We start from the raw sequence: 15,209 nt of genomic DNA, 5'->3' as shown, positions 1-15,209 counted from the left end.
AGTACTTTTGTTAAGCTGAACTAAAAATGTAAAGTAGGCCTGCAGCTCAAAAATGTAACATTTTGAATGCTGAATGAAAGCCTTGTTTTGCATAGGGATTGACAGGTCACTGGGCTTCACAGGGAAAGTGGAATGCAAAGGCCAAAGGGAGTGCATCACAAGTGCAGCTGAGGCTTGTGTTGGACAGCGAGCTGCCAAGGAGAGCAGCCCCGGGAAGCTTAGGCCAATGGAAATCGCTACATGTGACTAATGAGTTTGTTGAGGAGCCAAACGTGCCATGTGTCCATACTAATTAACAAAGACAAACAAATGACACGACAAATGACATGGATGTTTTTTTGAGGCTCCCAATTTATGTATGTTTTTTAATATATATGTGTATATATATGTATGTATGCATATATTTGTGTATATATATATATATATATATATATATATATATATACAATTGTATGTATGTATGCATATATTTGTATATATATACAAATATATACATACTTCATTGCATCAAAATACAGCGGAAAGAATGTATTTGTTGTCTGTCATCAGTCTTTGATTCAACAATAAATGGTTGCAATGCCTGATGTATGTACATTTTGGATGTGTGGAGAGGTGTGATAATCACACCATTTTGTGTGAAATCTGAACTCACTTCACTCCACGCGTAGTTTTTCAGGAGAAATCGGAGAGAGAGAGCAGTGTGTTGGAAGATGTCTGCGAAGGGAAGGGATGCGTCACTGGATTAGTGCCTGAGAATCAGTTCCAGCCTCTTCATCCTGAGCTGCTGAGACTCCTCCAGAAGGACACAACACTCTCTGCTCGTTTGCCCTGTTTTCCCTCCACGAAGCCTTCCACATGAGCCAGCCAAGCTGTGCCTCCCCACCAGGATGAAGAAAGAGAAGAAAACACATCCTTCACTATTTCTCCTCCTGCTTCATTTCACCTTGGGTAAGGCTCTGCTTTTCTTTCTTTATGTTCTTTGTGTGTGGTTAAGACTTCTTGCTTTGCTCTTATCTGGTTAATCCTCTGACACAGAGGGCATGCCCATCTTAGTGTAGACTGCTCACGCTGTCTGTACTTTATATCTAAATGTAAATGTGTGATAGTATATTTGTGTTATGATAGTGAAAAACCTAAATCCAAGTACATGTATAATTCATCTTCTCCTCTCCTCTCCCTCCTCCTCCTTCTCCTCCCTACTTTCGGTTCCTGACCTTTTTTTTTAGCAAGTGAGTGCAACAGTTATGTCTTAATTAAATAAGCATTTCCATTAGAAATAGGAAAAAATCCATGTGATTTTTTTGTTAACATTTTCAGATTTATACAGTATCAGAAGTCACTTCTGCTTTAATAACTTGATGCATGTTTATTTGTTTAAAGGGCAATCCGACTATGCTCCGTATTTTTATGATAATGGACCCAGCATTGCAAATGGGAATATGGCCTTGTTCAGCATCTCTGAGGATACACCAGTTGGTAAGTCTCACTTTCACAATAACAGATCCGGTAAATTTAAGTGTGAAATAATGTTTTGTGTAGTTTACAGGTGTTCATTTTTCATGTGTAGATGTAAATATGTAATTATCCAGCTGGTGTGGGGCCCACAGCTAATCACTGTAATACCTTTTGGATTGTGACGTACGTCACGACTTACAGAAGAAAACAATATGGGTGGTGGCTCATCTGACGTCATTATTAAATACCATTTACACTGAATATAAAACAAGAATTAAAACAAATGATTTGAATGATTTTTAATTAACACAGAAATGTCATGTGTTTCTTTGATATTACTATTTTTTTGTCTCTTTTTTTTTTACCACATAGGGACACAGATATACATTCTGAATGGTACTGATCCCGAGGGAGATCCGGTGCGATATGGTCTGACTTTTGAAATGGGCTCCAAAGAATATTTTAGGGTGGACTCCAAGTCAGGAAACGTGACTTTGATTCAGGAGCTCGACAGAGAGGTGAGGCCGTGGATGACTCTCTTGGCAAGAAACCAGAAACCAGCTGTTAATGTGACACCGCTGTGGCTCATAGTAATGTTTGTCTTTTCTTTTTAGAAACAACATGAAATCTCAGCGCTCGTGAGCATAACAGATGGTCGCAATAAAGTATGTTTTTACTGTTTTTATATAATTTCGTTTATACTTTACAGTCACTAATTCACTGCAATAATCACACCATTGACACTATACAAAGGAAAAGAGAAGATAGAAATGTGAAATTATCTACTACTGTACAAAATAACTGCTGTTACACAGTGTAAACAACAGGAATTTTACCATGCTTACAGATTGAAAGCATCGTACTAATATACCTTATCGTGATTATAGAATATCCATTTTGTGTACATGCTATTGTATGTAGAATGATCTTTTTGATCACTCTTAGTTAATTTCTTTCTGAAAAAAAGGTATAGCTTTAAAATGAATAATTGTTTTCTTGTTACTTTCAGGTTGTTGAGACGGTTAGAGTGTTTGTCACCGATGTCAATGATGAACCACCTGAATTTCAAAACCTGCCTTTCATCATTGACATCCCAGAGGTACGGGTTATCCAATTAATACACCCCTACAATATAATAAATGCAATACATCCTTTCTGTCTTTTTTTTTTTCTTTTTTTTTAATCTCTTGTCTGTTTTAGGATACTGCTCCAGGAAGTAGCATCTACAAGGTCCAAGCAGTGGATAGAGATATGGGATCAGGAGGCAGCGTTTCTTATTATCTTCAGGTAACCCTACAGCGTCATTGTTATCCAAATGTGTAATACATCCAAACCAAGTACCTAAAATGTAATTTATAGTTTTATCTTGCCTTGCTCAGACTACTGCATCTTTACTCGTGTATGAGGAAGAAAATCTCTCTCCAAAATACAGCGAACAGGCTTATTTTATTTATTTATTTTTGCCTTCTTGCACATGGCCTCAAATTGATTTCAGCGTTGATTGTAACATTTTGCTAATAACATAACGAGCTCTAGCTTGGCTCCAGCTTAACTCTCTGGGCTCTTTACTCCTATACCCCTGAATACAGTCTGCCCACAAGTGTATCCCCTCTGTTCCAATATCCTTCTTTAAAAGCAAGAGCAAGCATTTCTGCTTACAATTTTATGCTATTTTTTAAAATCTTTTTACTGTTCCATGCTACGCTTTATTGCTTTTTTTCTAGTTTTTGATTAACATTTCCAATTTGTAATCCATTTGAAAGTAAATTTATTAATATGATCGCATCATTATTGTCTACAGTGGCCATTTGAGTGATGAGACTGTGTGGAGGAAAAGATTAATCTCATACCAGAGAGCAGTCTGGAAATAGTATGACTTTAGTGGATTTAATTTCAATTACATTTGAGCAAGGCACTGAAGAGTTGAAGAGGAGCTTAGGTTTGGTCCGGACCAACAGCTGACTGCACAGTAATTGGTACTGTTCATGTTTCAACTGTGAGAGAAATGTAGAGGTTGAAGTGAGTTAAATCAAGATATAATACTGTTCAGAAGCATGTTTGAAACTAGCTTGATGCTCTAAATTCAAGTAAAAATTGAAACTTATGTCTACTGTTAACACTGCTAAATGTGTGGCTTTATACATTAACAGACCTCACCGTTTGCCAAGTTTACCATTGATGGGAACAGCGGAATCCTAAGAGTAAAACCTGGTGAGACTTTGGACTACGAGACCACGCCCACACACTTTGTGGTGGTGGTTGCAAAGGTGAGAGATCACTGTTGCCCCCTTGCCTTTGGATTTGTCTTTTTGGGTGCCCTAAAACACACATTTACACTGTGAGCAGCAGCTTGGATTTTGACATGTTTATTATAAAAACAGAATGATTTTGAGGGCTGAGATTTACAGCTGTACCATTGTGCACATAAAATAATTGTCGGAAAAGCAAGGTCTGTTTCAAAGATCACAAAAAGTTCCGTCATGACTAAGCTTTACTGAACACCAACACTTTGTTGATTTTCCACATTCTTTATGTGAAGTGAAGGGGAGTCTGTTGAAGAGTTGACAGTGATCCTTCCATTGTGGATAATAATATGATGGAGGCGGCTTTAGTTGGTTTTTCTAGCCTGTCGCCTATTTGTGTCTGTAAAAAAAAATAAAAAAATAACAACAATAATGTATGTAAATTATCTGATGCTACAAGTTCCATCAATATAATCAGAATAACTTACAATGGGTAAAAAAAAAATACATTGCAGCAGATGTCCACACAGAAAAATGAGTCTTTGCATCTTTGCTGTCACTGAAGCATCATACCATAATTAACAAAGCCATGCAAATAAAAATGTCAAATTCCACTGTCTCCAATTAAACTGCATTTGACATGTTAAGTGTGGATTAGGAGGTTTACGTACCCGTTTTAAACAGACATCTTAAACAGACATTATATGACTGTTTCATCATAATTTGCCATGGATACAAGTACAATCTCACTCAACAGTCTCACTGTTTGTTTTCTCAGGACGGAGGTGGAAAGTACAAGGGGAAGCACCAGGTTTTGACCTCCACAGCCACCATGACAATCAATGTACGTGACGCCCAAGACATGCCTCCATCCTTCATAGGAACCCCTTACTTTGGCTATGTCTACGAAGTCTCAATTCCTGTAAGTCCTCGCAGTCTCTACACACCAATGAAGAGGTCAGGGTGCTGGTTTTGTTTACATGCAGTAAACATGCATAACATTAATTATGCTTTTCTTCTTCCAGGGTTCTGAAATATTCACTGTGTATGCTAAAGATGGAGATCAAGGCAATCCTAACCCAATACATTATTCCATTATGAATGGTGAGAACCATACATCAACAAATTCATTCCAAGTTACACTATCTTGTTTTAACATGTCGTTTATCACTTTTTAGGTAGTGATGGTGTCTTTGACATAAATAGCACAAGTGGATGCATCACCCTGACAACTTATCCAACTCTGCTGAAAAATGAATTATATGAAATTATAGTCAAGGTAATGTTTTAGTTTTTTCTGTCTCGCCCAGTTATTTCTTGGGAATTACATTCTTATATAGTATATTTAACCTATTATTATTACTACTGAATGCATTGCTCATTTTTAAACCCAGGCGTTTGAGGTAGGACCAAACAGTCAGCTGCAGGACTACGATGTTACCACGGTAACAGTCCGGGTGGTGGACCTCAACAACCATCCTCCGACCTTTTACGGAGAGAATGGACCCCAGAGCAAGTTTGAGGTCACCATGTATGAGCATCCTCCTCCAGGGGAGATCCTGCGGGGCTTTAAGATTACCGTCAATGACTCCGATCAGGTACATGTATTCCCACATTTATTCCTTTTTATTAGGTTTGCTGAAGTCATCTTGAGTCTGTTAGTCTTTGTTTTCTTGTTTTTTCTGGGCAGCTACTAATTCACAGTTTCTAAATTCTGCTGTTGTTTTTTTCTTTATAGGGAGCAAACGCTAAATTTAAACTGAGACTAGTGGGGCCGAGTCGAGTGCTGCGAGTAGTCCCCCAGACAGTCCTCAATGAAGCGCAGGTGACCATTATTGTGGAAGACACATCTGGCATCGACTATGAAAAAGGACCAATCCTTTATTTTAAGGTTTGACTTCATTTATCACTAAATTATTAATGAGTATTATTGAAATAACTCCAATATCTTGGGCTACAACACATTATTATCTTACCTTTTTATTGTTATATTTTTCATTAATTGATTTGTTGCTTTGCTTAGAGCCCAAGATGGCATTTTAACTTAAAATTGCTTGTTTTCTCTGCCCAAAACCCCAACAATTTTGGCTTCACAATGCTGCTATGGTGACTCTTACAATAAACTAATAAATTAATAACTTTTTTGCACTGATTAAGTTACACTATGCATGTGTTTCTCTGCAGCTTCTGGCGGTGGAGATCGACACTCCTGAGAGGTTCAGTGCAACAGCTGACATAGTCATCAACCTGCTGGACACCAACGACAACATCCCCAAATTCACATCCGAGTATTACATCGCCAGGGTCCCTGAGAACTCTTTGGGAGGTTCCAGCGTTGTGTCTGTAACAGTGAGTCAATCACGATTAAATTCAGCTTTAACCGACCAAAGTGATTATATAATCCATCAATCCTCCAATAAATGCATATTACTTGGTGCAGTTCATTAGATAAAAGCAGGTTATCAGCAGAAAAAAAAAGCTTCCGGCTTCCTGGTTTTGTTTTTGTTGGTCCTGAAATTTATGTGACATTCTGGCATATACTCTTTTTATACATCAGGGAGGGCTTTCATTATTAATAATTTTGGCATGTTTGTTTCTTCCTTTTCATTATACTGTATCTATCCTGTAATCCAGTCCAGGCAACATGTCAAAGCTACACAGTATGGAGTAAAAAGCTTAATTTTGCCCCAAGGTTAATCATGCTGACCTATACCTCCACCCCACTCACCACAGGAAGAGATTTACAGCCTGCCCCACCCACATGGGCTTAAGACCCTAGCTGGTTGTCCTCAGCCACTGCCCCCCCCCCCCCCCTTCCCTCCACAGTAATTCTATTATATCAAATTTATCAAATTGGTAAATAATGTTGATTACAAAGTGTCCGTGTTTCACTATATACTACATTTGTGTGTGTTGCCTTTTAATCTCTGTCCTGTCCTGTCCTGTCCTCCAGGCAAATGATCCAGATTCAGGGCCCTGGGGTGAAGTCAAATATACGATTTATGGATCAGGATCAGATTTGTAAGTAAAAACCTTACACTCTTACCAGTTTAGGTTTGGTCCGATCACATACTTAACTGTACTTCCACTAAACACATTACATAGACTAAAAGCATTTTTTTATGCGTATATGAGTATATGACTCAATATTGTTTAGAGAGTGTTTGGTAAAGTCAGGATGACACCAGTCATGATTCATCATTGTCACTTTGATAAAAGAGGTAAGCAGGAAACCAGTTTGATTGGCCCCTCTGCTGCACAAACAGCTCACTCTAAAATGGTTGCAAGATGCGGGCTAATCTTCTAATTGGATTGGAGGGTTAAAAATAGACAGCCTGGCCCGTCTCACATAGGGAGAGCCAATTAACATGCAGTGTGACAGCTGGAGCCACAGAAACGGCAGTATTGAGAATTAAGGCAGCATGGAGTGAAAGAAAAGTGAGAATTTATGCTCATCTCCAGGCAGCAACCTGAGTTAATTGTGTGAAAGTTATCAGCTTCAATGCAACTTGTGAATTTTCACAGTGGATAAAACAAGACAGAATTGGTGGTTGAACAAAATGGCAGCAAGCCCAATGTTGAACTAGAAAGCACTTTTGAAGCTGTAAATTCATAAAACACTTATTTTCATCTTTGAAGTTTAGTTTTTATCAAATATTGTGGAAATCTGTTGAAGAGTAATTGAAGAAATAGAAGAAAATGCTGCAAAGAAAAACACAGAAGAATGTAGAAATAAACCAGAATCAGAAAAAAGAGCTCAGCAGAGTGTAGCTGGCAAGAAAAGACAATTAAATCTCAATCAGAATCAGCAAGCAAACAAACAATCAAATTCTTCTGGATAAAAAAACCCATACAATAACATAATTGGTGGAGATCACTTAAAGTGCTCATATTATGCTAATTTTAATGGTCATAATTTTATTTAGAGGTTGTACTAGAATAGGTTTATGTGGTTTAATTTTAAGAAAACACCATAAATTAGTTGTACTGCATAATTCTGAAGGTCCTCTTTTCACCCTGTGTGTTGAACTCTTTTTTAGCAACAGAGGTATCTCACTCGTGTACCATCTTTGTTGGGAGTCACACATGCACAGTGAGCACTGCTAGCTTGTCACTTGCTGAGCATGTCACTACCCAATGTGAGTTGAGTGCAGATATGTGTTGCACACGCGTCACTTTGCAACGAGTGCAGATGTGAGTTGTGCATGCATCATTTTGTGACAAGTAGACTACAAGATGCTAACAAGAGAGTTCTGTAAGTCAATAAGGTAAAAATGGACCTACATAACAAAGTTTGTTCACTGCTGGCTAAAAGTTAGCAATCATACACAGCAAATGCGGTCACTTGAATGGTGTTTCGAGCTAATGTTAGCAATCAAACAATCAAAGATTGCTAAAACATTTTCAAAATGACTGCTGGCTACAAGCTATTAATCAGACATAACAAAGGCTGTCACTTGAATGCTGTTTTGAGCTAACGTTAGCAATCAAACAATCACAGATAGTTAAAACATTATTGAAATGACTGCCATGTACTGTTATTGTTTGCAATGAGAAAAGTTTATTATTTTATGGATTTCACAAATTTCAGTATGACATTTTATGCTCTGAGCATGCGCAACTCACATCTGCACTCGACTCACATCAGGTAATGACAAGCATGAGGGCGTGCCACACTAGCAGCTAGGCGAGCATTAAAATGTTTGTTACAAAGTGACAAGGAAGTAAAGGATGGACTACAATAGAGCTGGTTGGAGCAGTTTGTGAACAACTTTCCTCTGTGAGATGGTACTTTGGACTTTGGGCTTTTTCACTTTATAAATCAAGAATGTGCACAAAAAAGATGATAACACAGTAAAGGGAAGAAGCCGAAAAAAAATAATATGAGCACTTTAAGACATCATTCATCTTGATAACTAAGACACAAAATACACAAGACTACATTATTTAAAACGAATAAATGAAAAAGTTAAAGAAATTAAATTCAAAAGCTATACACATTACACACTTTAAGCAAGGATATATTTGCTTACTCTATCTTCCTGATTTCTGAGACAAATGGTGATTATCTCTTAACAAAATGTTTCTTTTCAATGGAAGGTTTTCTGGGATAAAGAACATATATCTGCTTTTTATAGTGTACTCTTAATGGGAGTTATTTTGAGGTTCACAGTATGTGATATGCTGTTAATTAGGACACCTGGTTTGTGTTTGACACAGAATGGACAGCTGTGGTTATGACTCATGCTCTTTCTCTGAACCTGCAGGTTTGCCATCGAACCGTCATCAGGCCTCATCTCCACGCAGCCCTGGACCAGCCTGGACGCAGAGGTCAGGTCTAAATACAACTTCTACGTCAAGGCTGAAGATTCGGAGGGAAAGTACAGCTTGTCTGAAGTCTTTGTCACCGTACTGGACGTGAACGACCACTCTCCAGCATTTGATGAAAAACTCCTGGAAAAGACTATGATAATTGGTATACCTGTCAGAGTGGAGGTACATTATGTCTAATAATTCCTCTTGTACTGAAAGTTGATAAAAATCATACTGACGTTTAGAATCTTCAGGGCTGCCAATAAAGAAAGGAAATTATCCCAAATGATTAGAATTTCAGTTTCCTTTTGTGTGCACAGATCATGGTTAGCAAAACTGATTAATGAATGTTATAAAATCTAATGTTTAAGAGCTAATCATTACTGCCAAAATAGTGATGTTAAGAGGATGAAGTAATCCTCTTAAGTGTTGTCTGTGTATCTAAAACCTAATATGGTTCATTCCTTTGAGGCCATTGAGCCTCCATTGTTGTGGAAGACATGATCCTTTATTACGGCGATTGCAACGATTGCCTGTGTTAGAGTGCCAAGCTGTTTTAGGCAAATGCTTTTTTTTTACTGAAAATATGTATGTAACAAAGGTTGCTGTACATCATTTTCATGACAATACTTTTATGGGCTAGTTTTTTGATTTGTCAAACAGACATTAATCTTTCGATTGACTAAATTGATTTAAAGTTACCAAAATATCCAACCATTATGTTATTATGCTTCTTTCTACAGGCGGTGGATGAAGATGCAGAGTCTCCAAACAACGTCATTGAGTACTCCATAATGACGGCTGATCCTGACAACGCGTTTGATATCAACGCAGACACTGGAGATATCAAGCTGAAGCCGTACATCAAGTCCATGGAGATTGTGCAGAACATCACCATGCAGAAGCACTGCAAGTGGTCTCTGGTGGTCCAAGCCAGGGACAGAGGCTCTCCATCCTTCAGCACAACAGCCATGGTCAACATCGATATCACAGAGGCGGTAAGACTTAGTTCTGACTTGCAGCATGCTTGCAGCACTTTCTATTCCAAGCTTTAGGCAGCACAAACTTTAGATTCAAGCCATTAAACATATGATAGTAGGCAATGCTGTCATGCTCATAGCTGCTAATTCATCCTTGTTTCAGCCAGTCACACTTCATTGAGCTCATATTCTTTAAGAGATAATGCCGGTAATTTGTATGCTTGAATAGTTATCAACAACTCATTTTCAACTCAAATTCATACTGGTTTTTCCCTCTTCAGTAAATTGGAAGATACAGAATTATAAAAGCATTATCCTTTAAAGTTTTCAGTTATTTACATGAACCCATATTTTACTCTGTTTTCACCAAGTTTTCATTCCTTCACTCTATATGATGAGATGACTCAGTCTCTGTTGTTTCTATGTTGTGCATCGTGCTTTTCAGATCAAAGGTCGAATTGTTTCATACTTCATGGGCCTCAGCAAGCGTCCGCTGACTGTATTTGGGATTTGTCTCAGCATTGTCACTTCCCTCCTTTTACTCACAGTCTGCATATCCACAATCATGTACTGTAACTCAGTGAAAAAGTCCCGAATCAATCCAGAGAGTAACTATATCAAAGTCGTGCGCAGAACCAAGTGAGGAATATTTGACACCTGTATTTCATTACTCATTCATAACCTTTAAAAGAGATCTTTTTTTAACTGGTTTGTCTGTCAAAGAGTACTTAAGCACATTTGAGGGAATAATAAAACAAAATAATCAAAGTCTTTTTTAAATTTTCCTATACAGTTTTTTATTGGAAAATGTTCTAAAATGCAATAATTTTTCTAAAAATGTAGACTGTGTTTTTACACTACCAAATCCTCTATGATTATCTAAAGCACTTTTTTGTCCAGAGCATGACTCAGAGTATAAAGCTGTCAAAGAGACAAAGATGGAGCCTTTATCTTTGGATCAGTTAAGCCACATTTGTCTCACACAAACATGCACTTAACTCTATTTTGGTCCAATAAACTGTTATCCTTCTTGTTCAGACCACATCAGTCACATGCCAAAGAGAAATCCTAAGGCACCGCACTGCCAGATGCATTCCCAACAACTAGTGTTAGTTGCATAGTTTTTAGCTTTGCATTAGCTGTCCTGTACTGTAGGAGAGGAGGATGAGTGAGTGTGAGTGTGGGAGTGTAACATTGTTGGTAGACATGTTGTGTGGGCCTCCTCTGTCAGTGCTTTGCACATCCATCTCATGCATGCATGCTTAGGAAAAATGCTGCGTTAATACTTGGATGCAGTCCCTTGGACTTGATTTAAACTATTTCATTGTGCTTTTTCACAGACTCCTCTCAAGGGGCCTATGGCGGCCTTTTTATTGAAAAGTAGGGACAATCCAATGAAAGCACTAGGGATGGTCACTGTTATCATTAGCTTATTGGTAGGGGTGACTGTCTTGATCTCTACGGCTATGTACATGCGTAACTCAAAGTCAAACAGGATCCTGCCAGCACGACGCATCATTAAGAGGCGACCAAGGGACCAGCAGCCGTGGAACATCAACATGCCTGTTATCAGATTCGTCAACCCTGCCGATAAGTTCCGGATTCTCAACCAAGATGGCAGCCACCAGTGGGGAACCAGCAGCTCCCGGGCGAAGCCTCCTCCTCCCAGTGCTCCTCCGCCCCCATCTAACACATGGTCTAATGAGAGAACCCGGACGGTCCCAACAATATCTGGTGTGCTGGCCCGCAAAGGATCAAAGAAAACTAAATGTAATCGCTGCAAAGAGGGAAATGTCAGCTCTGCTTTGGTGTCGGAGCTTAAAATGAAACTTGAGCAGAAAATCATTGAGAGCAACCAAGGCTATTATTAACTCTGTCATATAAATGTCTTGTTTAAGGTTATTTGACGAGTCTACTGCTCTTAGGGTTCATACCTATATGTGATGATCTGGTAGTGTGGGCCTACCTGTAGATTATTCACAAGTAAATGGTAACAAAGGTGTTACTGGAATGTTAACAGATATTGATGTCTTAAAATGAGATATTAAACAAGTGGGCATCCTCTGTTGACCTGGCTTAGGTGAAGAGAGGAGATCGGTCGAGTCTGTCTCTGGTGCAGGGGGCGATAATTCACCACACTGCCATCCTGAGGAATATTACGTAATTTAAGGAAGTATCACTGTAAATTGCCCAGTGAGAGGATTACTAAGATTTACTGTGTATACATAAGTTGCATAACGTTTTGCATAATAAGTGTAATTTAATGGTTTTAACACATCTAGGAATTTCATCCAATAAATCATACTGAAAAACATTTCTTCTTGCTCACTGGAGCGTGCAGCTGAACAACACGCTCATGAAGAACGACACTTCTTATGAAGTGCTGGAGGACCTGTGTGTAATTTTTTTTTTACTGTGTTACACCAGCAGCTTAAAAGCTACAAGGTTGCGCTTTTGTATGATTACAATGTGCCACTGTAGGGTTTCACAGTTACACAAGTTAATAGAAATGCTTTTCTTCATTCAAATGTGTAAAACTAGAAAGAAATGTTTTTATATAAATAACATGGGTCCATTTTAAATGTCTACATATGCATATATTACAAGATATGACTATTTCCCAGTTGAATCTTGCAGAAGTAAATAGCACACAGTACAAAATTAACTATCTAATGCCACTTAAGATTTCAAGCACATATCACTATGTACTGTATATAACCAGGACATTTCCTTTACACATATAGTTATTGAAATATAGAATCTGTGTAAAATATTTAGTTCCACTCCCAGTTACTTTTCCACGTCACTCTTCAATGCTTTCAAATTTAGGCAAACAGAATTATTTTAATTGCTGTTATCCATATCTTGTGTCTGACTATATCTTAACTTATAACTATCTAAATCTCTGCTATTTATTACAATTGCCTGGTCCTTTGATGTAAAATATTTGTACTGTCTTTGTACTGTCTTGATTTTGAATAAATATATGAAAATGATTTGGTCTCTGCTTCATTTTGTCCAGAGACTACTGTATATTTGTTTAAGTTAGTTTAGTGTAGAACATTTGAGTTTTTCCTATACCACATACTATACTATAACATTTTCCTTGCTTTTATTTAGCATACTACATTATTACTTTTTATGACATTATGACATAATATGCTATTACCATTTCATGGCATTTTTTTAATGAACTAAACTATGACTTTGTATCATTTTCCACTTTGACTTAATATGATTTTTTCAAGTCAGATATACTTTTATTACTTTGTATGGCATACCAAACTATGACTTTTTAAGGAATTTTGTATTAAAGTTATATATTATATTTTATCAGTGTGTTCAATGACCAGTAGGGGAGTCTGAATTTGGGAGATTGATTACTATCAATAGCTATTCCTTATTAAAGTCATAACTAACTTTGTTGTGACTTTTAATGACATACCATACTATGATTTTTTTTCTGACATACTACACTATAACTTTTTTTATGACTTTTTTGATACACTATGACTTGTTTTCAACATACCATACTATGACATTTTTCAAAAAGGTATTCTTTAGTAATTTTATTCCAGGGCTGGAATGCAACCATGGGAGCAGAGACCACAATTGAGCCTTAATGGGATACCCTGTTGCTGAGACAGTTTTAAACGTACTTTACTATGACTTTTTTGACGTACTATACTATGAATTATTTAAGATTTCTTTTGACACACTACTGTATACTGTAACTTTTTTTGTTGTCTTTTTTAAGACTTTTTGAGATACTGTACTGTAAAATTTGTGACAATGAAATTCTTTATGCATTTATTTGGACAAAAACAAGAACACATTGAGCAGGGTGTCCAGGGTTGGAAACAAACCATGGCAGCTGTGACTAGAATGGAGCCTTGAGGGTGTACACCCTACCCATTGAGATACCGGATGCCCGTTTTCTAGGCGTTTTTCAACAAGTTTAAAAAAAATCTTTTTCAACATACTGCGGCTTATTTGTGACTATTACTTCCAACAGACAATACTAGGACTTTTTTTTTGACATACTATACTGTGAGTTTTTATAATATTTATGACACACTTTACTATAACGTTTTACGTTTTTTTTTCGACAGTCTGTACCATGTCACTTTTTGACATACTAGACTATGACTTTTTCTGACATACAATACTATGGCTATTTTCAACATACTATACTATGATTTATTTCAACAGACTATACTATGACATTTTCATAACTTTTTTTGACATATAATACTATTACTTTTTTATTACTTTTTTGGAAATATCTTACTATGACTTTTTATGGGTTTTTTTCGACAGTCTATACTATGGTTCTTTTTGACATACTATACTATGACTTTTTATAACATACTACACTGTGGCTTATATGACTTTTTTACAGACTATACTGTAACTTTCATGACATTCTATCACATAATTCTTCTGACATTCTATACTATGAATTGACATACTATAATAAGTTTTTTTTCAAAATACCATAATACAACATTTTCGACTAAATATACAATGACTTTTGTATGACTTTTTATAACGTAAAATACCATGATTTTTTTCAGCATTCTATACTATAACTTTTTCAGACGTTTTGTCTTTGACATTTTTGAAACATTTTTCAACACATCCTATGACTTCTTCAACATAGCGTACTCTGACCCTTTTTCGACAAATTGCACTACAACATTTTTCTAAATGGTATTCTTTAGACGTTTTTATTTGTACAGAAACAGGAAAACATTCAGCAGGGTGTTAAGGGATGGAATTGAACCATGCCAGCTGTGATTACAGCCTTAATGACACAGCTCCTACCCAGTGAGCTACTGGGGTGCCCTCATTCTAAGACTTTTTTCCAACATACTACACATTGACTTTTTTTGAAATAACGTGCCATGACTTTTTTTGACATACTACGTTATGACCTTTTACGACTTTAAAACAAACTGCACCATGGCTTTTTTTTCAAAGATTATTTTTTGGGGGCTTTCCCCTTTAGTATAGTAGCTAGACATGAAAGGAGGAGAGAGATGGGGATGACACGCAGCAAAGGGCCACAGGTCGGTTTCGAACCCACTTTCTAAGGCTTTTTCATGAGTTTTTTTTCACATACCATACTATGAATTTTTACGATTTTTTGACACACTATATTGTGACTTTTCATGATTTATTTTTACATACTATGCTATGATTTTTTTTCAACATA

General features: G+C 37.0%; 1 protein-coding gene across 3 annotated transcripts; it reads left to right on the top strand.

Moving 5' to 3' along the window:
- The first annotated feature begins 606 nt into the window (after window positions 1-606).
- LOC117936968 (cadherin-related family member 1-like) lies at window positions 607-12,987 on the top strand. Of its 3 annotated transcripts, none has more exons than XM_034860525.1 (18): window positions 607-948; window positions 1,227-1,229; window positions 1,381-1,476; window positions 1,828-1,973; window positions 2,070-2,120; window positions 2,465-2,554; window positions 2,656-2,742; window positions 3,606-3,722; window positions 4,477-4,620; window positions 4,724-4,802; window positions 4,877-4,977; window positions 5,093-5,296; window positions 5,437-5,589; window positions 5,883-6,047; window positions 6,652-6,719; window positions 8,966-9,194; window positions 9,755-10,009; window positions 10,437-10,784. In XM_034860525.1, the coding sequence occupies exons 1-18, from the start codon at window positions 888-890 to the stop codon at window positions 10,632-10,634; spliced, it is 2,247 nt and encodes a 748-aa protein (XP_034716416.1). In that variant the 5' UTR covers window positions 607-887; the 3' UTR covers window positions 10,635-10,784. The 3 variants fall into 3 exon arrangements, with proteins under 3 accessions (XP_034716416.1, XP_034716414.1, XP_034716415.1); XM_034860523.1 differs by lacking the exon at window positions 10,437-10,784 and adding an exon at window positions 11,332-12,987 and having other exon boundaries at window positions 608-948; XM_034860524.1 differs by lacking the exons at window positions 1,227-1,229; window positions 10,437-10,784 and adding an exon at window positions 11,332-12,987 and having other exon boundaries at window positions 608-948.
- The last annotated feature ends 2,222 nt before the right edge of the window (window positions 12,988-15,209 follow it).

The sequence above is a fragment of the Etheostoma cragini genome, chromosome 21, assembly GCF_013103735.1.
Source record: "Etheostoma cragini isolate CJK2018 chromosome 21, CSU_Ecrag_1.0, whole genome shotgun sequence".
Classification (NCBI taxonomy): domain Eukaryota; kingdom Metazoa; phylum Chordata; class Actinopteri; order Perciformes; family Percidae; genus Etheostoma; species Etheostoma cragini.
This window is presented reverse-complemented; position numbering and strand designations above follow the sequence as displayed.